Raw genomic sequence first — 24,464 nt, 5'->3', positions numbered from 1 at the left:
TGGATTGCGTATACAACAACAGTAATTGTGTGATGGCGGGGATGGAGGGCAGTGTTCCAAACAAAACAACTACAAGTGTGCTTGCTGTAGTTCCTCAAAGGCACAGCTAGGAAAGCTATAAAACAAAACAACTACAAGTGTGCTTGCTGTAGTTAAAACAAAACAACTACTCAAGTTCCTCAAAGGCACAGCTAGGAAAGCTATAAAACAAAACAACTACAAGTGTGCTTGCTGTAGTTCCTCAACGGCACAGCTAGGAAAGCTATAAAACAAAACAACTACAAGTGTGCTTGCTGTAGTTCCTCAACGGCACAGCTAGGAAAGCTATAAAACAAAACAACTACAAGTGTGCTTGCTGTAGTTCCTCAAAGGCACAGCTAGGAAAGCTATAAAAAAACAACCAAGCACCTTATAGTTGAAGACTCTTCTTTTAAGTCCTAAAAATGTATTGAAATGACTTAGGAACTGTGCCCACTTTGAAGAGGGGTGTGGCCACTTGGAGAGGGGTGTGGCCACTTGGAGAGGGGTGTGGCCACTTGGAGACTATTGATTTTATCTTATGTTGCACCTACCCCACATTTTCCAGGAATATTCTTATCATGTTACTGAATGTATTCAGAGTATTTTCAGATTTTGTTATCAACAAATGTGGCAAAAAGCACAGTAAATATAAAATGCACATAAAATCAACAGTGTGATGTTTGGATTCAGTCTTGTGTCACGTGAACTGTGTCCCCAACTTAGGTATTATAATTTTCCCAAAATCTCCAAACTGTTCCCTTTCAATTGCTACCGTGGTTATGTAAATGTTTTCATATTTTTCCTGTGAGAAACATTTAAATGTAGCCTTATTCATTATAGGCTAATTCCCACTAGTGTAAATAAAGGCTTAATGTCGTTCTCTGGTTTCACACTGAACTTGAACCTTGTGCTTCTCCACCTGCGTTGCTGTTTGGGGTTTTAGACTGGGTTTCTGTACAGCACTTTGTGACATCAGCTGATGTAAGAAGGGCTTTATAAATACATTTGAAATTGGAAAACTTAGCTGTAGTTGAGTTACCCTAACAGTTTAGTAGAGTAATGTATCTATAATAAACCATGTTGTACTTCTCTATCAGGAAAACCTCTCCCCAACCCGGGAAAACCCCTGTGCCCTGGGTTCCTACTTGGGAATGGTGGATCCATGGTACGACTGCAACATCAACAGTCTGGGTTCCATGATCCCCAAGCTGGCCAAAATGGTACAGTAACCCACTGTTTCTACGTTATGTTGAAATGCCCACATCAAATAGTATTTCTGTTCTCTTTTGATACTTTGGATTGAGCCTGCCTGGAATGCATTGGTTTCATTAGCCTGGCAAGTGTAGCTTTCAGGATTTTAAGAGGAAACAAAATACTAGTCTGATCTGCAGTAGATAAAGGTATGTGGTTAGTTATGTGTGGTTATGTTGAATGTGGTTTATGCTCTGCCACCGGTAGAGCATAAAAAAAAGTCAACAAATTATTGTTTGCATGTTTCTAGGGGTTTTGAATGATTAGCAAACAAAAGGAAATTGCACAGTACTGTACAGTAGTTGCCTGCTTACAGGAAGTGAAAAAAACATCTGCGGGCGGAACTAGGAACCTATGAACCTATGAGTACTGTATGCAAATAGAGTTGCTGTTATGAGTCATCTTAGCATTTAGCTGGATAGAGGGAAGAGAAACTGTTTGGCACAGTGTAGTGAAAGACAGGGAAGTATCGGGGGGGGGTAAAATATTGTGAAACGTCGCGGGGAAACAGGGTCAGGTTTTCATTGTTTAATGCTGTAGTTTCCAATAAATCATGAATGGTAATGGATTACAATGGGAGGGAAATAGAACAAACATAAGTTGATGCCGCATAGTAAAAAAGCCTTCCCGGAGTAATCAAGGCACTCATGTAGAATGAAAAGGCCTTTTTTTTGCAATGCGTAGGTGGGTTTTTTATTCTTGCCGTGCATAAGCCATAAATCAATCAAGCTTTTTACTATGTTCCACTACATGAGAGTGCCTTGATTACTTCTGGACGTTTGTTTGCACAAAGGCTTTCCTTTCCTTTTCATCCCATGATCAAAGAGCTGTCACGTTCGTTGGAATGAATATCGGACCAAGGCGCAGCGGATGTCGAGTTCCACATTATTTATTAAAGAAGTGAAACTTAGCAAAGACAAAACACAAATAAACAGTAAACTAACAACGAACCGTGACTACAGAGAATGATACGTGCACTAACTCAAAACAATATCCCATAAAACACAGGTGGAAAAATGCTACTTAAATATGATCCCTAATTAGAGACAACGATAGCCAGCTGCCTCTAATTGGGAATCATACCAAACACCAACATAGAAAAACTAAACTAGAACCCCACATAGAAAATAATAACTAGAAAACCCCCCCAGTCACGCCCTGACCTACTATACCATAGAAAAACAAAGGCTCTCTATGGTCAGGGCATGACAAGAGCACCTTGTGGATGAACTATAAACCACAGAAGCGCTCCTCTCCTGTGTCTCTACATGAATGAAATAGAGTTCCTTCCAAAACATGAACATTCAGTGTATTAAAAAGCTACTTTTATGTGTACTGTCTTGGTCAACCCCAGGCTCCATACTAACATGATCCCATCTCTCTCCAGCAGTCCAACAGCAGCAAGCAGGCAGAGCCTAACCCCTTCCTGTCTGATGTCATTTCCTACTATGTGCGGACCGGACTGCAGCCTGTTTACTTCACCATCTATTCTGTCAAGGTGAGGAGACATAGGATGCATCTGAAATGGCACCCTATTCAGAGCCCTGTGGACCCTGGTCAAAAGCTGTGCACACTATAGGGACTAGGGGGCCATTTGGGACACAGACGTAACCATATGCTTCACAAACAGGTCTCGTTATCGCCTATGCACTATCGAATCTCTCTACCACTGTCTGTTGTCTATTGTGTGACATAATGACATTAAGTCTGCGGCAATGGACTGAGCATAGTTTATCGTTAGCACTCTAGCATGTTCATGATTATCAGTCCTCACTCATAGACCAAAAAACACCAAATGCCATTTTGCAGACGCTTTTATCCGGTGCGACTTACAGTCATGAATGCATACATTTTTTTACGTACAGTTGGCCCCAGCGGGAAACGAACCCCCGTGGCGTTGCAAGCGCCTTGCTCTACCAACTGACCCATGATTGTCATTCTCTTGCCTATGTTCTAGATCTGCTTCCCCAACCTGACCAAGGACCCAGTGGAGGACGTGTTTCTCTCCCACTTAGAGCTGGACTTCCCCGAGTTCAAACAGTCCCCAACTACTTTGAAAGGTAACATTTAGCCTGTGTACGCCCCCGATCAACGTTCTCTGCGTCTGATGTTTCGTTTCAAACTGATTTGAAGTGTGTGTGTACGTGTCTTTGTCACTCGCCCGGTCTGATCACGTCTGTCCTCCCTCTTCAGCCACGACCATCAAGCAGAAGAAGAACACAGGAGACGTATGCGGTGCCGTCGTCTCTGTCAACTACAAAAAGGTCAGCGAAGTTCAACCGTGTTTTTAACATGACCTCATCAATATACATCCACGTGAAAGTGCAGCATCTGGCTATAAAGCGAATGTTGTGCTCTATTGTCATAGTGCTGATGCAACGTCTGTCTCTGTTTAGAGTTTTGAACTGCATCATGGGAGTAAACTTAACTGACCTGAAGAGAGATCCTATCACCTGCGTTTGACGTTTTGCTCTATCTTGATAGTGTTTGGGATTGATACTGTTGATGCAACGTCTGTTTGTCTCTGTTTAGAGTTTAGAAGTGCATCATGAGAGTGGCCTGACCTGAAGAGAGATCCTATAACCTGTGTTTGACGTTTAGCTGTTAGCTTCTCTCTATGACCTCCGACCTGTGTCTCTGTCCTCCTCTCCAGGTGTCGTTGAGTGGTAGAGACGTAGACAAGGGTATGTCAGTGAGGACTTCAGGTGTTCAGATTAGTGCCATTTCCTCCAATGAAACTGAAGGTATGCAACACTAAATATCACACAATGATATTTACAACATTCATGTAATTCATTGATAGATTGATCTGTATTGTGATCAGTAGTAGCTGAGTTGTCACCCATTGGGCACATGTGTCAATTCAGCGGGCAAAGTCACAATGTAAAATAGTAGTGAATGTCCATGCTGTTGCATATTGTTGCAATTGTGTGAACCGTAAAAATAAGTTCTGAAATGTCTACTACTTTTCCCATATTATTCTGTATATCTGTTGAAGCCTGGCCTATGTTCTTGTTTTTGTTGTCATCCTCAGATCTGAACTGTCTTACAGTAGCTTTCAACGAAACTAAACCCAAGAACACCATGGTGAGTTTACACCGTTTTAACACACAAATGTCTATCAGTGAAGGTTGTTATAAAATTCGGAAACATAAAACATATTTACTTCATCCTCTCTGTATTCTTGGGTCTCCGCCTTGTTCATAACGTCACAAAGGCCTGGTTCGCTTGACTAATCCTGGTGACCACATCGTTTTATGATCTCATAAACCTAAAACCCAAACCTAACACACAGACTTAATTCCACAGGAGGCCAAGATCCGTACCTGTAACATTAAGATCAGGACCCTGGAGATGAAAACCTTCACTGTGACCCTGGACAAAGACTCTAGGAGGACCTTCCGAGACGTACAGAGGTGAGAGCCGTTGCTGTAGCTGTTGCCTACGCTTGGCCTGACATAAAAACTTGAAATAGATGAAAACAGGTCAGACAGTGGTTTGGTGGATAGACACATGATCTTGTTACCAGAAGGTTGCTGGTTGAAATGTATTCTGAAGCATGTTGACCTAACCTCATTTGGTTAGCCCTTGTCATACTGTATATGTTTTAGTTACATAAGCACAAGTTATATATATTATATATATTGTGCCATGTTACAGTATATATTATATATATATATATTGTGCCATGTTACAGTATATATTATATATATATATATATATTGTGCCATGTTACAGTATATATTATATATATATATATATATATATATTGTGCCATGTTACAGTATATATTATATATATATATATATTGTGCCATGTTACAGTATATACTATATATATTGTGCCATGTTACAGTATATATTATATATATATATATATTGTGCCATGTTACAGTGTATAATATATATATTGTGTCATGTTACAATATATACAGCTGAAGTCGGAAGTTTACAAACACTTAGGTTGGAGTCATTAAAACTAGTTTTTCAAACACTCCACAAATTTCTTGTTACCAAACTACAGTTTTGGCAAGTCGGTTAGGACATCTACTTTGTGCATGACATATGTAATTTTTCCAACAATTGTTTACAAACAGATTATTTCACTTATAATTCACTGTATCACAATTCCAGTCAGAAGTTGACTGTGTCTTTAAACAGCTTGGAAAATTACAGAAAATTATGTCCTGGTTTTAGAAGCTTCTGACAGACTAATTGACATCATTTGAGTCAATTGGAGGTGTACCTGTGGATGTATTTCAAGGCCTAACTTCAAAGTCAGTACCTTTGCTTGACATCATGGGAAAATCAAAAGGAATCATCAAAGGCCTCAGAAAGAAAATTGTAGACCTCCACAAGTCTGGTTCATCCTTGGGAGCATTTTACAAACGCCTGAAGGTACCACGTTCATCTGTACAAACAATAGTACGCAAGTATAAACACAATGGGACCACACAGCTGTCATACCACTCAGGAAGGAGAGGTGTTCTGTCTCCTAGAGATGAACGTACTTTGGTGCGAAAAGTGCAAATCAATCCCAGAACAACAGCAAAGGACCATGAGAAAATGCTGGAGGAAACAGGTACAAAAGTATCAATATCCACAGTAAAACGAGTCCTATATCGACATATCTTGAAAGGCCGCTCAGCAAGGAAGAAGCCATTGCTCCAAAATAGCCATAAAAAAGCTAGACCACAGTTTGCAACTGCACATGGGGACAAAGATCGTACTTTTAAGAGAAATGTCATCTGGTCTGATTAAACAAAAATAGAACTGTATGGCCATAATGACCATCGTTATGTTTGGAGGGAAAAGGGGGAGGTTTGCAAGCTGAAGAACACCCTCCCAACCGTGAAGCACGGGGGTGGCAGCTTCATGTTGTGGGGGTGCATTGCTACAGGAGGGACTGGTGCACTTCACAAAATAGATGGCTTCATGAGGGAGGAAAATTATATGGATATATTTGAAGCAACATCTCAAGACATCAGTCAGGAAGTTAAAGCTTGGTCGCAAATGGGTCTTCCAAATGGATAATGACCCCAAGCATACTTCCAAAGTTGTGGCAAAATGGCTTAAAGACAACGAAGTCAAGGTATTGGGAGTGGCCATCACAAAGCCCTGACCTTAATCCCATAGAACATTTGTAGGCATAACTGAAAAAGCGTGTGCGATCAAGGAGGCTTACAAACATGACTCAGTTACACTCATATCACATTATTAAAATAAAGTGGTGATCCTAAATTACCTAAGACAAGGAATTTTTACTAGGATTTAATGTCAGGTATTTTGAAAACTGGCTAAGGTGTATGTAAACTTCCGACTATTTGTAAATAACTAAATGCACATATATGCTTTTAAAATGTGTAATATTATAATCCTCATTCGATGTTCAATGTCACTAAAGCCTAAATAAACTGTCAAACATGCTTATTTAACTCTCAGAATTTGACATGTCCTCTATCAATTCATTCATTTCCAGCATAGAGATCGCCCCCTGTCTTGATCCTGGATACTGTGTCCAGAAGACCATGCGGTCCAAGTTCAGTTTGGGGGAAGAGGAGAGGGACGCTGGCCTCAGCAAGTACATGAACAAAGGACTTCCTCTACCAATCAATACCTTCGCTGGTATCATCAACTGACTGATCCCACAACCATCTGGATGGACTCTACTGTAGACAGGCTGAAATGTTGAGACCATCCACATAGTATGACGATCAGGGATGTGCTCAGCACTCACAACAGCGCCTCAGTGTGCCTTGAGGGGATGTGGAAAGAGAACCTGGGTGGCAGCTAAGGGTAACCCGCGGTTATTTACCTGGTGTAACCTTGACAAGAAAACTAGTTGAGTTTGACAAATGTTAGATTTGTCAACAAACAAATTCATTTGCCATGGGTATTGGATCCCGTTCCAGTTTCTGCTTGTGACAGTTATCATATACTGTGCCCATGGGCATATCTCTGACTGACGGCACAGTCAAAGAACATTATTGCCTCTAAAATTGAGAATTGTATGAGCGTGTATGAGGCATGAGAGTGAAGCTGAGGTGGTATTAGCTCCTAAATAGGCTTTAGCTCAGAGGACTAACATAAACTTGACAACCTGGGTTCAAAATCTGGTCCGTCAGAAGAGTAGCCAACCCTCCCAATCATCTAACCTAAGGGATGATTCATCCATCCCTTGACGTCAGGGTTGGGGCAAATTCCATTTCAATTCAGTAAAGTTACGGAATAAACTGAAATTCCCATAGGAATTGACTGAATTGAAATGGAATTGACCCCAACCCTGCTTGCCATGTAAACACACTACCTGCTACTCTTTGAGTTCTGACACTGAATCACCCTGTTAGGGTCATTTTCATTACTAAGCTTGGCAGAAGAACAACTTAAAGATAGTTTGATTTCTTGGTGAGCTAACAACAGAAGCTCTTTGAAGCAGTCACTTCATTTTATTAGCCAGTTCTTTAAACAACAGGTTCCATTTAAAGGTGTATATGGCTCTCTGAGCTCATCTAAGTTCTTGCGAGTTAGCAATAAAGGTTTGAATGCACTGTGCACAAGCCTTCGGTAAAAACATGACACAAAAGAACAGGCACCTATTTTAAGATCCCTAAAGAACCTGTTGCATGACAGGAAAACGACTGGCGGGGGGGGGGGGGGGTAATTATCTGGTGGCTTACTGCTTATGACTTTGTTCTGTAAGCTATAATAACAAGTGGTGCAAAACCCAGTGTGGTTGACTATGACCATGCTAGGAGGCCTATTATGCTAAAAATGAAAGTTAAACTCTGAGCCCTTCGCTTGTTTCAAACGAATTTATCACGCCTCACTTGAAGGTGATGGAACACAGTCACCACTGTAAGGTATTGGCTGGTTTACAATAAATCATGAGGTGATGGGGACCAGTTATCATATATGCACCCATAAAATGTATGTAGATGACAAAAAAAGGACAGACATACAGACAGAGAGAGAAAGACACTGACTGACTGAATGACTGAGAGGCCACATCTATAAAAGCCCCTGTCGTAATACCATTGAAAGAAACGAGGGTCTTAAAGAGTTCTGATCGCCAGCTGGTATGTTTGTAATGCATCATCAATCACCAATAGACCTTTTTGCACACTTGTCTATTTTTTAATGTTATGTATGTAAGACTAATCATTGGAGTATGGTATCATTGCAATTACTTGTTTAATAGTAGTGTAAATACTAATGTATTTTATATAATTACTGTATATTTTATATAAAAAAGTTTGACTTTTTTGAAATGAAGTATAAATGAGCTGATTATTTGATTCTTAAAGGGATAGTTCACCCAAATTACAAAATTACATATTGGTTTCTGTAAGCAAGAAGTCTATGGACAAAGTACGACAGAAATACATGGACAAGGTATGACAGAAATACATGCTTTGGTTTAGTTTCCCTGGCACTGTTCCACTGCTAACGTTTTAGCATTTATGGCACAAGTATATACATATATACTGATATTAGCATTTATGGCACAAGTATATACATATATACTGATATTAGCATTTATGGCACAAGTATATACATATATACTGATATTAGCATTTATGGCACAAGTATATACATATATACTGATATTAGCATTTATGGCACAAGTATATACATATATACTGATATTAGCATTTATGGCACAAGTATATACATATATACTGATATTAGCATTTATGGCACAAGTATATACATATATACTGATATTAGCATTTATGGCACAAGTATATACATATATACTGATATTAGCATTTATGGCACAAGTATATACATATATACTGATATTAGCATTTATGGCACAAGTATATACATATATACTGATATTAGCATTTATGGCACAAGTATATACATATATACTGATATTAGCATTTATGGCACAAGTATATACATATATACTGATATTAGCATTTATGGCACAAGTATATACATATATACTGATATTAGCATTTATGGCACAAGTATATACATATATACTGATATTAGCATTTATGGCACAAGTATATACATATATACTGATATTAGCATTTATGGCACAAGTATATACATATATACTGATATTAGCATTTATGGCACAAGTATATACATATATACTGATATTAGCATTTATGGCACAAGTATATACATATATACTGATATTAGCATTTATGGCACAAGTATATACATATATACTGATATTAGCATTTATGGCACAAGTATATACATATATACTGATATTAGCATTTATGGCACAAGTATATACATATATACTGATATTAGCATTTATGGCACAAGTATATACATATATACTGATATTAGCATTTATGGCACAAGTATATACATATATACTGATATTAGCATTTATCACAAGTATATACATATATACTGATATTAGCATTTATGGCACAAGTATATACATATATACTGATATTAGCATTTATGGATTTATGGCACAAGTATATACATATATACTGATATTAGCATTTATGGCACAAGTATATACATATATACTGATATTAGCATTTATGGCACAAGTATATACATATATACTGATATTAGCATTTATGGCACAAGTATATACATATATACTGATATTACATTTATGGCACAAGTATATACATATATACTGATATTAGCATGCATTTATGGCACAAGTATATACATATATACTGATATTAGCATTTATGGCACAAGTATATACATATATACTGATATTAGCATTTATGGCACAAGTATATACATATATACTGATATTAGCATTTATGGCACAAGTATATACATATATACTGATATTAGCATTTATGGCACAAGTATATACATATATACTGATATTAGCATTTATGGCACAAGTATATACATATATACTGATATTAGCATTTATGGCACAAGTATATACATATATACTGATATTAGCATTTATGGCACAAGTATATACATATATACTGATATTAGCATTTAGACAAGTATATCATATATACTGAAACATTTATCAAGTATATACATATATACTGATATTAGCATTTATGGCACGTATACATATTTTTAGCATTTATGGCACAAGTATATACATATATTGATATTAGCATTTATGGCACAAGTATATACATATATACTGATATTAGCATTTATGGCACAAGTATATACATATATACTGATATTAGCATTTATGGCACAAGTATATACATATATACTGATATTAGCATTTATGGCACAAGTATATACATATATACTGATATTAGCATTTATGGCACAAGTTATACATATATACTGATATTAGCATTTATGGCACAATTATACATATATACTGATATTAGCATTTTCCTAGTTCTGAGTTTTTTGTATATACACGATATTAGCATTTTACAGTATATTTATACTGATATTAGCATTTATGGCACAAGTATATACATATATAATTTGCATTTATGGCACAAGTATATACATTTTGATATTAATTTTGGCACAAGTATATACATATATACCATTTATGGCACAAGTATATACATATATACTGATGGGATTTATGGCACAAGTATATACATATATACTGATATTAGCATTTATGGCACAAGTATATACATATATACTGGTATTAGCATTTATGGCACAAGTATATACATATATACTGATATTAGCATTTATGGCACAAGTATATACATATATACTGATATTAGCATTTATGGCACAAGTATATACATATATACTGATATTAGCATTTATGGCACAAGTATATACATATATACTGAGTATTACATTTATGTACAAGTATATACATATATACTGGTATTAGCATTTATGGCACAAGTATATACATATATACTGATATTAGCATTTATGGCACAAGTATATACATATATACTGATATTACCACAAGTATATACATATATACTGATATTAGCATTTATGGCACAAGTATATACATATATACTGATATTAGCATTTATGGCACAACGTTATATGATATTAGCATTTATGGCACAAGTATATACATATATACTGATATTAGCATTTATGGCACAAGTATATACATATATACTGGTATTAGCATTTATGGCACTTACATATATACTGATATTAGCATTTAACAAGTATATACATATATACTGATATTAGCATTTATGGCACAAGTATATACATATATACTGATATTAGCATTTATGGCACAAGTATATACATATATACTGATATTAGCATTTTGGCACAAGTATATACATATATACTGATATTAGTATTTTGGCACAAGTATATTTATACTGATATTAGCATTTATCACTTATACATATATACTGATATTAGCATTTTGGAATACATATATACTGATATTAGCATTTATGGCACAAGTATATACATATATACTGATATTACATTTAGGCACAAGTTGAGTATATACATATTATGGACAAGTAAAATATATACTGATATTAGATTTATCACAAGTATATACATATATACTGATTTATTAGCTTTATGGCACAAATATACATATATACTGATATTAGCATTTATGGCACAAATATACATATATACTGATATTAGCATTTATGGCACAAGTATATACATATATACTGATATTAGCATTTATGGCACAAGTATATACATATATACTGATATTAGCATTTATGGCACAAGTATATACATATATACTGATATTAGCATTTATGGCACAAGTATATACATATATACTGATATTATTTATGGCACAAGTATATACATATATACTGATATTAGCATTTATGGCACAAGTATATACATATATACTGATATTAGCATTTATGCACAAGTATATACATATATTGATATTAGTTTGTTTACATATAAAATTAGCATTTATGGCACAAGTCATATATACTGATATTAGCATTTATGGCACAAGTATATACATATATACTGATATTAGCATTTATGGCACAAGTATATACATATATACTGATATTATTTATGGCACAAGTATACATATATACTGATATTAGCATTTATGGCACAAGTATATACATATATACTGATATTAGCATTTATGGCACAAGTATATACATATATACTGATATTAGCATTTATGGCACAAGTATATACATATATACTGATATTAGCATTTTTCCCCATCATTTTCAAATCCTCTAGAAGGGACTTTGTTGAGCTTCACAATAAATTTGAGATACTTTTAGATGATTTGGACTTGATGCGTGAAAAATCCTAGTAATGGTACTATGACTTGAATGGGATTTGTGACATACATGTTCAAACGGTGCCAGGGGAATAAAACATGGAAAAGCATGGATTGCTGTCCTACCTTGTCCATAGACTGTTTATGCTGCATTCCAGACAACTCATAAACTCCAAACCTCAAAGTAAGAATTTGCGTACGTTTTTTTGTGTCGACCTTCCTATTGGTTGATTCTACTACTTTCCAATTGGGAAACTGTGACCTCATCTTTCTACAACGAGTTTCCAAGTTGGACATTTCAGAGTTTCCTAGTTCTGAGTTTTCTTGAACACGGCATTACAGTTTAAGGAAACCAATTTGTGGTTTTGTAATTTGGGTGAACTATCCCTTTAAGTACAGTGGGAGGGGGGGGGTGTAGTACCACCGATTTACGTTAGGTGGCGGCATGGTCTAATAGAAAAGTATATCTTCGAGTTTACAGTACAATAGATGTTGGAAACATCAGCCTTGGCTTGAACACCGCAAGCTCAAACAACGGAAAGAGCGTGACAACACCAGCACGTTGTGGAAGCATTTATACCCAGTTCTCTGCCATGCAGCTTGGTACTTAATGAAAGACTGTGCGCATAGACTGCTCCAGTTGCCTTTTCTTGTCAGTTTTCCTTCGGTTTCCAAGACACATCATTGTATTTGTTTGACAGTGCATCCTTGACCAGTTTGGAATCGAACCCAGGGTTGAGAGATGGAAAAGGAAAATAAACACGGATCATCACATCAGTACGGCTCTCTGGAATGTACTAAATGGAATACAGACAATTCCAAAACAGGTAAATTAGTGGAACTGTTTGTGTGTGCATAATTGACCTGAGAAAGTAAAGACAATAGTATTTATTACAGGGAAATGCTTGCAGTTGCATGCAGGTGTTGATGTTTGTTTCAAAATGTACGTCTACAGGTGGCAGGCAACAGCTGTAACTAGAGAGCTTACTGTTTATTTTAGTTCGTTAGGATCCCATCAACAACTGCACATGCAGCAGCTAACTCTTCCTGTGGTCCACATAAAACGTACAAATACATGACAAAGTACAAAACAGATATAAACAAGGACTTGACATTCAAAATAAAAAATAATATACGAGTTCTATATTGGAAAGACAACAAGAAACCACAAAAATTATATTGACACACTATTCATATACATATACAGTACAGTTTTGATCTTTAGAAAGAGGGGAGGTGCTGTGATACAATATGGTTTTTTAAAAATCCGTTTTTAAAGCTAAATTTGCTTTTTGCCTGAGTCAACTCTGGTAGCAGAGCATTCAATGATGACATGGCTCTATACATGCAGTGCCTTTGGGAAGTATTCAGACCCCTTGACTATTTCTACATTTTGTTAGGTTACAGCCTTATTCTAAAATGGATTAAATAATTTCCGCCCCTCATCAATCTACACAAAATATCCATATGACAAAGCAAAAACTGTTTTTTAGAAATATTTGCTAATAATTTTTTAAATAAAAATATTAAAATGAAATAAGTGTTCAGAACCTTTAATCAGTATTTTGTTAAAGAACCTCTGGCAGCGATTACAGCCTTGAGTCTTCTTGGATATGACGCTACAAGTTTGGCACACCTGTATTTGGGGAGTTTTTCTCCCATTCTTCTCTGCAGATCTTCTCACACTCTGTCAGGTTGGATGGGGAGCATTGGTGCACAGCTCTTTTCAAGTCTCTCCAGAGATGTTCTATCGGGTTCAAGTCCGGGCTCTGGCTGTGCCACTCAAGGACATTCAGAGACTTGTCCCGAAGCCACTCCTGCGTTGTCTTGGTTGTGTGCTTAGGATCGTTGTCCTGTTGGAGGGTGAACCTTCGCCCCAGTCCTGAGCGCTCTGGAGCAGGTTTTCATCAAGGATCTCTCTGCACTTTGCTCCATTCATCTTTGCCTCGATCCTGACTAGTCTCACAGTCCCTGAAAAACATCCCCACAGCATGATGCTGCCACCACCATGCTTCACCGTAGGGATGGTGCCAGATTTCCTCCAGAAGTGACGCTTGGCATTCAGGCCAAAGTGTACAATCTTGGTTTCATCAGACCAGAGAATCTTGTTTCTCATGGTCTGAGAGTCTTTAGGTGCCTTTTGGCAAACTCCAAGCAGGCTGTCATGTGACTTTTACTGAGGAGTGGCTTCCGCCTGGTCACTCTACCATAAAGGCCCGATTGGTGGAGTGCTGCAGAGATGGTTGTCCTTCTAGAAGGTTCTCCCATCTCCACAAAGGAACTCTATTGCTCAGGCAGAGGGCCCTTCTCCCCTGATTGCTCAGTTTGGCCAGATCTAGGAAGAATCTTGGTGGTTCCAAACTTCTTCCATTTAAGAATGATGGAAGCCACTGTGTTCTTAGGGCCCTTTAATGCTGCAGACATCTTGTTGTACCTTTCCCCAGATCTGTGCCTCAACATACAGTGAGGCAAAAATGTATTTAGTCAGCCACCAATTGTGCAGGTTCTCCCACTTAAAAAGATGAGAGAGGCCTGTAATTTTCATCATAGGTACACCAACTATGACAAATAAATTCATTAAAAATCCTACAATGTGATTTTCTGGATTTAAAAAAAAATTGTCTGTCATAGTTGAAGTGTACCTATGATGGAAATGTGTCTGCTGCGGTATGTACAGTGTATGTCTGTTTGAAGTGTATGCAAATAGATTATTCAAATGGTTAGGCGTTTTCAAACACACAAAAGAAGTAGTCAATTTCTCCTAAACCCTCAAACATGAAATACTATGATACATGTTGATGATGTCAGTTCTGTGTGTGCAGTTAAGGGCAAGGCATGCTGCTTTGTTTTGAGCCTGCTGCAGCTTTAATAGGTTTTTCTTTGCTCCACCTGGCCATATTACCAGACAGTGATCAAGCCCGAACAGTTGTGGTACACTTGTGTCAAAAACGCAGAACATATTTTTGTATCAGACATACCTCTCCCCATCTTTACAACAACTTTGTTCAATATGACTTGACCATGATAACTGACCATCCAATGTCACTCCTAGGAGTTCAGCTTCTTCAACTTGTTCAATGGTCACCCCCTTTATGCACAACTCCATTTGAGGTTTGGTTTTTAGATATATTTAAGGCCAGTTTATTATTAATGACTCATTCTGACACTGACTGTAACTCCTTGCTAAGAGTCTCAGTGAGCTCACTGGCAGTAGGTGCAGATGTCTTGAGTGTGCAATCAACAGAATACATAGTAATTTTAGCATCTTGTAAGACAAGTGGCAAATCATTGTTTTTAATAGAGAAGAGTAACGACCCAAGGCAACTGCCCTGAGGGATACCACACTGTACATATCTGATGTTAGAGAAACTTCCATTGAAGAATACTCTCTGGGTTCTATTGGATAAGTAACTCTCCAACCATGTGATGGCAGGTGATGTAAAGCCATAAGTGAGTTTTTTTTTAATAACGTGTTTTAGAATAATGTGTACAGTCACAGGGTGTACGCCATTATAGTCAGTAAATTGAACCCCAAATGATAGATGATGAGACTTAACAAGACATTAAGAATGGAAGAGAACATTGCGAGTTTCCGTTTTGCAAGGCTGTGGACACACTGTTCCCACACTATTCATATCATTACATTAACAATTCTCCTTTTGATTTCATGTTTACACAACAAAAGGAATAGGAAAGTGTTTGTTTGTTGAGAATAATTTATATAATTTATTTGTAACTTAAACACTTTATTGTTTTAGTCATTATCTTCTATTTCTCTTCAATCAAAGTCCATGTAGGCTATTACTGCACTTCCTTCCTTCTTTCTTTCTTTCTCTCTTTCTACATCTCTCTCTCCCTCTATATATATATTTTTTTCTCTATCTCTCTCTCTTTTTCTCACCCTGTCTTTCTCTCTTTCCCCTCTACCCCTCTCTCTCTTAATTTCCGGTCTTCTCACGCCCTCATCTCTCCCTCCTTCTACCCTTCCTCCTTCCTTCCCTCCCTCTTCTCTCCCTCCCATCCTCCCTGTCCGTTAGTCCGTATCTACCTCATTAAGAAGAAAACCACCGAGGCTGATGGAGGGGGAAAAAAATAACGGACAGAGGGAGGAGAAGAAAGACAGTAATTTGAGGCCTTGTTTCAATCCCACTGTGGTAACGGTCGGCTAACAGATGCAGCAGTGTCCTCCAGTGACATTGTGCTAGACATTCTCTTAGGGAGGGTGAGAGACATGGACTTAGAGCGACCCACAGTCAAACTTTTAAAGTTAGTTCCACAGAGCGAGGTTGAAAGACAGGTAGTACTGTACTTTTTTAATTGAGTTTGGAACACAGAAATTGTCTCAACATGAGAAGCTTTGCAGAGGAATTGGATGACTGTTCTTCCAGTATCTCTATTATCCATTCTTCCTCTCTACACACACACACACACACACACACACACACACACACACACACACACACACACACACACACACACACACACACACACACACACACACACACACACACACACACACACACACACACACACACACACACACACACACACACACACACTATTACACACACGCTTTCGCTATGCAGTCTCACAGTGACCCTGGCTCTAACTCCAGGAATGACCCCCCTCCAGCCCTGATCTCTTTCCCTTAGTGAATGGGTGTGAACATGCCACCTAGTAACACCAGACCCGACCAACCTCTCAGCCCCAGACGTGATGATGGCTGTCAAGGAAATGGGCGCCGGAGGCTGGGTACACAGTGAACCTCTCACTGATGGCTTTTGGGAAGCCTGTTGTGGCATTTTGAAATCCCAACGTGCCACGTGTATTGTCCTTGACAGGGGGGAAGTGTAGGTCAGTGGAGGGATGGGAATGCGACGCTAAAGACAATAGAGTTATAGAGAGAGAGGTTTGAACTTTAGGGGATGTTGGGAGTGTTGTCGGGTTTACTTGAATGAAGTTTGAAGTTTTTAAGATCCAGAGTCAACTAATCCGTCTTTATGATGAGACTACCCCTCCCTCCGGAGTAAAAGTGCCATGGCTGTCTTGACGTAAGTGCTGTCGTAGCGGGTCACATCAGGAAGTGTGTCATAGTAACACAGCTGAGCGTCTCTGTGAAGATTCATATAGCTAAGTATTCATCCTTTGTGCCTGGCTGAGAAAGCTGAGTGCGTTGGCTCTTTGGGAGTCTCAGGCTTGTACACAATACAATGCTGACAGATGCCAAAGGGATATGAGTGGATATACACTGCTGATAGTCACCAAGTCTCTTTTCTTCAGCTTTTAACTCTCTCAGTATAAGCCAAAGGTCACAGAGCCTAGTCAGCAGTGGCATGGAAGCCAGACTTCCCCAAAAAATAGAAGAAAACAAATAACATACAATAATTTATCTTTAGTCTCTCTGTGTTTCATAATTTTCCTTCAATTCGCAAGAGGCTGAATGTATCTCACAGGAGAAAGGATCCGAGCAAGCGAAACAGCGCCCCTCTGCTGTCTGGTCCAAACGAGTACTATATTGTTGCCACCCATAGCATTGAATGCAAAGGAAGCCAGCGAGCATCTGGTCTCCCAATCAGCATTGAGCTAAACTGAGCGAGCTCAACTGTGAATGGTCCTGGTGCACCAAAACAAAGTATGCTCTCAAATCCCATTGAGAGCATACATCATTGATAGAAAAACTTGAATTGCTGCATCTCGTTGTGTTGTTGTCCTCCTTTGGCTAATTAGCCAGCTAGCTAAAATTGGCCCTTTCCTAAATTAGCCATGGATAGAGATAGGGATTTGTACTTGTGCTTTTACTTTTTTCTCCGAACTGGCCAATGATTATAATGGCAATTCTGACCCCAACCATTAATTCATACATTGTTGTGCCCCTGACCTGAGACGGGTTGCATAACTCCCGGATGTAGAAGGCTAATGTTAACGAGCCAACGTTTCCTATGAAAAGAAGTTAGGCTAGCGAGCAAGCATTTTAGCCAGTTAGCATAGGACAACAAAAAATAAAAGCATGTACTGCATGACAGAGTGATAGACCGTTTTGTCAACATGAAAGAGAGGAGGATAGCATTGGCTTTGCTCTACAAGTAGGGTGAGTCAACATGTTTCTCTACTTACCCGAATGTGCGCACACACAGAAATCAGAACCATGGACAGCCACATCGTATTTAGCTTACGTTGATTGGAGTAAATTGGTTTTGGTGTCTTTTAGGCGTCACTGTATTACACTAAGCAGAGGTGATTTGATGATGTTGAAATTGTGCTGCAATAGTGGAGGCAGCTCCTGTTTTCTTTGTGACTTGCAGTAACTCTCTGTGGTTCGAAATCAATAGTTGTTTAGTGGTCCGAAAATGTCGGAAACACTAACTAGCTTGACCATTCTATAGGCCAGGTAACTGTCTGTTATTGCACATGCTATATATGTTGTATTATTATGGCTTTTTTTGTGGATGGGGGGACAGGGGGCTTGGCTTTTTACCCTTTTTTTCTCCCCAATTGGTAGTTACAGTCTTGTCTCATCACTACAACTCCCGTACGGACTCGGGAGAGGCAAAGGTCAAGAGTCGTGCGTCCTCCGAAACACAATCCAACCAAGACACACTGCTTCTTGACACAATGCCCATTTAACCCAGAAGCCAGCCGCACCAATGTGTCGGAGAAGAAACCATACACCTGGCAACCATGTAGGTGTGCACTGCTCCCGACCCGCCACAGAAGTCGCTAGTGCGCGATGGAACAAGGACATCCCTACCGGCCAAACCCTCTCCTAACCCGGACGACGCTGGGCCAATTGTGCACCGCCCCATGGGTCTCCTGGACAGAGCCTGGACTCGAACCCAGAATATCTAGTGGCACAGCTAGCACTGCAATGCAGTGCCTTAGACCACTGCGCCACTTGGGAGGCCTTTCCCCAGTGATTTTCCCCACGCACCGCTAGTACTAGTTAGAATACACATCTTCTCTTCCTTTCAGCTCCCTCAAAGGATGTTATATCTGATTCTGCACATCAAGCCCAGTCCAGCCTGCCATCCCTGGGGCTAACCTATGTGTGACGAGGTGAAAAGGATATCTCTCCTTATTTCTCTCTCTCTCGCGCGCGCGCTCTTCCCCTCTCCTTCTCTCTCAGCTTTATTGTCAATTGACTTCCAGACATAACACACATCTTGTATGTATTTGTCATTGCAAAGGGTATCAAAGTAGACCGTCTCCCTCTTCCTCCTGAGGGATGAGACTATCAGATTATCTGTTCAGTTAGTCGGGCTCAACACAGAGCAGCTCAACAGCGGGGGAGAGTTAGTTAGCAGAGCCGCTAGGGAACCAAGACACCAGCAGACGAGACTCAGAAGAGACTCGGAGGAAGAGAAGGCAGACTGACTGAACTGTTGAACCTCTGACTTCCTTTAGCTCAGCAAGCTAACACAGTATTTTGGCACGCAGGACACTCAGCAGCATACCTCAATACACCTTCATCAAGGAATTACTGATATTTCTGACAGGTCTAGGATCAGTAAATAAAGTTAAATCCATGTATAATCTTTCTTTTTCTGTGACTTGTAGGTGTAAATCTGTGAAAGAAATAGGTAGTTGTGGATGCAGTTGAATGTTTGATCAAGAAATACTGATCTAGGATCAGATGGTAAATACATGTATAATCCTCATTTGTGCAACTAGTAGGCATAAATCTGCGAAAGCAATAAGGAGTCGGGGAGCTGGAAGCAGTGGAGTGTTTGGCTCGATTTGAAATTCTGCATTGGGTCTGAAGCTGAAACGTTTTGAACTGGCTCCATCCTACACAAGTTGTTGGGACTCTGAGGGAAAACAAAGCTTGATGTTAACAGCTCGGGGAAGACAGACAAACACGTTAGATGTAGCGGCTGAGATGGGGCGAAGCTTATAATACATGATCTATGATCACAATGTGTAACAGCAGGTTAGATGGAATAGTGGTAAAGGATGGTAAACTACCCGTAGTAATTACACTCTGGTTGTCAAAGTGGTAAAAAGCTAAGTAAATGTTATAAAGCAACTTAAAGAAATGGCCTGGCAAGATGTGCCCTGCATACATTCAAGAAATGCACATTGATATACACATAAGTATTTATTGTAATGTCATTCTGTCAGGTATTTCCTTTTGCTGATGTCTGGCTGCCGCTGTAAAACCCCATAAGTAGCTGTTCATACTTGGATCTATTTTTCTTGGTGATTTATATTCTGCTCAAAGCCCACTGGGGGTGAGGGAGGTATGACACAGAGGCAGACTCGCTTGTGCGCAAACTTTCTCTCTCGTTCGCTGGCTCTCACGCTCTCATTTACTCACTGTGAGCCAGAGCACTGTCTGCACCAGAGCACTCAGACAGTCAACTCTTTTCTCAAATGGTTCTCCAGAGTCTCTGTGGGTTCAGACCATCAACAGTAATTACAAGGAACACAGTTCTTCTACCTCTACTTCTCAAACGCTGGGGTATTGCTCTCCAACCTATCTCCTGATTCTGCCTCCTCAACCCTCCTCTCCTCCCTTTCTGCATCCTTTGACTCTCTATGCCCCCTATCCTCCAGGCCGGCTCGGTCCTCCCCTCCCGCTCCGTGGCTCGACGACTCATTGCCTCCCTGCGGACCTGGCATCCTTTCGCTCCCTCCTCTCTACATTTTCGTCTTCTGTCTCTGCTGCTAAAGCCTCTTTCTACCACTCTAAATTCCAAGCTTCTGCCTCTAACCCTAGGAAGCTCTTTGCCACCTTCTCCTCCCTCCTGAATCCCCCCCCCCCCCTCCTCCCTCTCTGCAGATGACTTCGTCAACCATTTTGAAAAGAAGGTCGACGACATCCGATCCACGTTTGCTAAGTCAAACGACACCGCTGGTTCTGCTCACACTGCCCTACCCTGTGCTCTGACCTCTTTCTCCCCTCTCTCTCCAGATGAAATCTCGCGTCTTGTGACGGCCGGCCGCCCAACAACCTGCCCGCTTGACCCTATCCCCTCCTCTCTTCTCCAGACCATTTCCGGAGACCTTCTCCCTTACCTCACCTCGCTCATCAACTCATCCCTGACCGCTGGCTACGTCCCTTCCGTCTTCAAGAGAGCGAGAGTTGCACCCGTTCTGAAAAAACCTACACTCGATCCCTCCGATGTCAACAACTACAGACCAGTATCCCTTCTTTCTTTTCTCTCCAAAACTCTTGAACGTGCCGTCCTTGGCCAGCTCTCCCGCTATCTCTCTCAGAATGACCTTCTTGATCCAAATCAGTCAGGTTTCAAGACTAGTCATTCAACTGAGACTGCTCTTCTCTGTATCACGGAGGCGCTCAGCACCGCTAAAGCTAACTCTCTCTCCTCTGCTCTCATCCTTCTAGACCTATCGGCTGCCTTCGATACTGTGAACCATCAGATCCTCCTCTCCACCCTCTCCGAGTTGGGCATCTCCGGCGCGGCCCACGCTTGGATTGCGTCCTACCTGACAGGTCGCTCCTACCAGGTGGCGTGGCGAGAATCTGTCTCCTCACCACGCGCTCTCACCACTGGTGTCCCCCAGGGCTCTGTTCTAGGCCCTCTCCTATTCTCGCTATACACCAAGTCACTTGGCTCTGTCATAACCTGACATGGTCTCTCCTATCATTGCTATGCAGACGACACACAATTCATCTTCTCCTTTCCCCCTTCTGATGACCAGGTGGCGAATCGCATCTCTGCATGTCTGGCAGACATATCAGTGTGGATGACGGATCACCACCTCAAGCTGAACCTCGGCAAGACGGAGCTGCTCTTCCTCCCGGGAAGGACTGCCCGTTCCATGATCTCGCCATCACGGTTGACAACTCCATTGTGTCCTCCTCCCAGAGCGCTAAGAACCTTGGCGTGATCCTGGACAACACCCTGTCGTTCTCAACTAACATCAAGGCGGTGGCCCGTTCCTGTAGGTTCATGCTCTACAACATCCGCAGAGTACGACCCTGCCTCACACAGGAAGCGGCGCAGGTCCTAATCCAGGCACTTGTCATCTCCCGTCTGGATTACTGCAACTCGCTGTTGGCTGGGCTCCCTGCCTGTGCCATTAAACCCCTACAACTCATCCAGAACGCCGCAGCCCGTCTGGTGTTCAACCTTCCCAAGTTCTCTCACGTCACCCCGCTCCTCCGCTCTCTCCACTGGCTTCCAGTTGAAGCTCGCATCCGCTACAAGACCATGGTGCTTGCCTACGGAGCTGTGAGGGGAACGGCACCTCAGTACCTCCAGGCTCTGATCAGGCCCTACACCCAAACAAGGGCACTGCATTCATCCACCTCTGGCCTGCTCGCCTCCCTACCACTGAGGAAGTACAGTTCCCGCTCAGCCCAGTCAAAACTGTTCGCTGCTCTGGCCCCCCAATGGTGGAACAAACTCCCTCACGACGCCAGGACAGCGGAGTCAATCACCACCTTCCGGAGACACCTGAAACCCCACCTCTTTAAGGAATACCTAGGATAGGATAAGTAATCCTTCTCACCCCCCCCTTTAAGATTTAGATGCACTATTGTAAAGTGACTGTTCCACTGGATGCCATAAGGTGAATGCACCAATTTGTAAGTCGCTCTGGATAAGAGCGTCTGCTAAATGACTTAAATGTAATGTAAATGTAAAGGCTGAAATGTTTTTACCTCTAACGTTTCTCATAACGTTTATTCATTTATTCCAAGATGGCGTAGCAGTAAGTTGTCCTGTCGTATCGTCTCTCTGTAAATATTGTCTCTTTTTCGTTTTAGATATTTTTAGATATTTTTTTCTTCGCATATCTTTAAAAACATTTTGCTAAACCTAAGCTTCCAAATACTCTTCTGCAACCCGCCAATGTAGCTACTTTTCCTAAAGTAGTTATATTTACCTCGGAACCGGACCCCTCAACTGAAGCTAGCCAGCTAACTACCAGCTATGCTAGCGGTCTTCAGCTAACCGGTCATCAACTAACCTTTAGCTCGGAAAGCTCTCGCCAGTTCGAACAACGCGACGCTAACCAGAGCATAACGGACCTATTTAAAAAAAATTACCCCCGGATTCCCCCCACAAACGGAACATTCTTCAGCTGGATCTTCACAACTAGCGAGCTAAACAGCAACCCTGGTTGATTACTCCTGGCTAGCGTTTCCACCCACGTAGCTTGAAGCGAGCCCGGCCAGAGCTCCTAGCATACTCCTGGGCTACAATACCTTGACTACGACCGGTCTATCGATATCACTGCATGAAGAGGAATAAACAAACTCACCCCATCGCGACGTCCTCCAAAGGCTAACTCTCTAGCCCCCGCTATCTCCTTGCTTGCTAGTTCGGCATGTTAACTGCTAGCTTGTTTAGCCCAGGTCCGCTAACTACTACCTTGTTTACCCCGGCCTGCTAATCTGTTAGCTTGTTAGCACAGGCCTGCTAACCGTCTGCATCGCCGCGTCCCAAAAACGCAGTGGCCCATATGTACTCTATCTCTTCCCGATTTTTTAAAATTTGTTTATACCTTCCGGAAACCTGCCTCACCCAATGTGATATGGAATCGCTATTATCTTTATTTTTAGAACACACTCAAGAACCTCCAGAAGCTAACCAGCTAGCTACAAGCTATTTAGTCATTGTTAGTTTTCTTAACCTGGATAACACTCGCCAGCCCAACCCCCCTGCCCCATCCACCGCTGCCCCCTGGACTCTGATCACTTGGCTACATAGCTGATGCACGCTGGACTGTCCATTAATCACGGTACTCCATTCTGCTTGTTTGTTTTATCTGTCGGCCGAGTTGCCTAGTCAATGCCATCTCACCTGCTGTTGTTATGCTAGCTGACTAGCTGTTGTCTCACCCACTGTTTTAGCTAGCTTTCCCAATTCAACACCTGTGTTTACTGTATGCCTCGCTGTATGTCTCTCTCGAATGTCAATATGCCTTGTATACTGTTGCTCAGGTTAGTTATCATTGTTTTAGTTCACAATGGAGCCCCTAGTCCTATTCCTCATACCCCTGATACCTCCTTTGTCCCACCTCCCACATATGCGGTGACCTCACCCATTACAACCAGCATGTCCAGAGAT

The 24,464-nt window shown here is 40.6% G+C and overlaps 2 protein-coding genes across 4 annotated transcripts in view; both read left to right on the top strand.

Moving 5' to 3' along the window:
* LOC124003372 (phosphoinositide 3-kinase regulatory subunit 6-like) overlaps positions 1-8,543 on the top strand; it is a 37,806-nt gene extending 29,263 nt beyond the window's left edge. For 2 of the 3 annotated variants that reach the window (XM_046311556.1, XM_046311555.1), the window contains exons 13-20: positions 1,119-1,241; positions 2,660-2,770; positions 3,230-3,332; positions 3,466-3,536; positions 3,926-4,016; positions 4,307-4,359; positions 4,582-4,688; positions 6,751-8,543. In XM_046311556.1, coding sequence (XP_046167512.1) covers positions 1,119-1,241; positions 2,660-2,770; positions 3,230-3,332; positions 3,466-3,536; positions 3,926-4,016; positions 4,307-4,359; positions 4,582-4,688; positions 6,751-6,910 — 819 coding nt within the window. In that variant the 3' untranslated portion in view covers positions 6,911-8,543. The remainder of the gene's footprint in view (positions 1-1,118; positions 1,242-2,659; positions 2,771-3,229; positions 3,333-3,465; positions 3,537-3,925; positions 4,017-4,306; positions 4,360-4,581; positions 4,689-6,750) is intronic. The other variant, XM_046311557.1, reaches the window with a different exon arrangement.
* Positions 8,544-17,093: 8,550 nt separating this feature from the next.
* LOC124003220 (bMERB domain-containing protein 1-like) overlaps positions 17,094-24,464 on the top strand; it is a 52,818-nt gene continuing 45,447 nt past the window's right edge. The window contains exon 1 of the mRNA XM_046311309.1: positions 17,094-17,178. Coding sequence (XP_046167265.1) covers positions 17,094-17,178 — 85 coding nt within the window. The remainder of the gene's footprint in view (positions 17,179-24,464) is intronic.

The sequence above is a fragment of the Oncorhynchus gorbuscha genome, linkage group LG18, assembly GCF_021184085.1.
Source record: "Oncorhynchus gorbuscha isolate QuinsamMale2020 ecotype Even-year linkage group LG18, OgorEven_v1.0, whole genome shotgun sequence".
Lineage (NCBI taxonomy): Eukaryota > Metazoa > Chordata > Actinopteri > Salmoniformes > Salmonidae > Oncorhynchus > Oncorhynchus gorbuscha.
The sequence above is the reverse complement of the archived record's forward strand: the minus strand, read 5'-3'. Positions and strand labels throughout refer to the sequence as shown.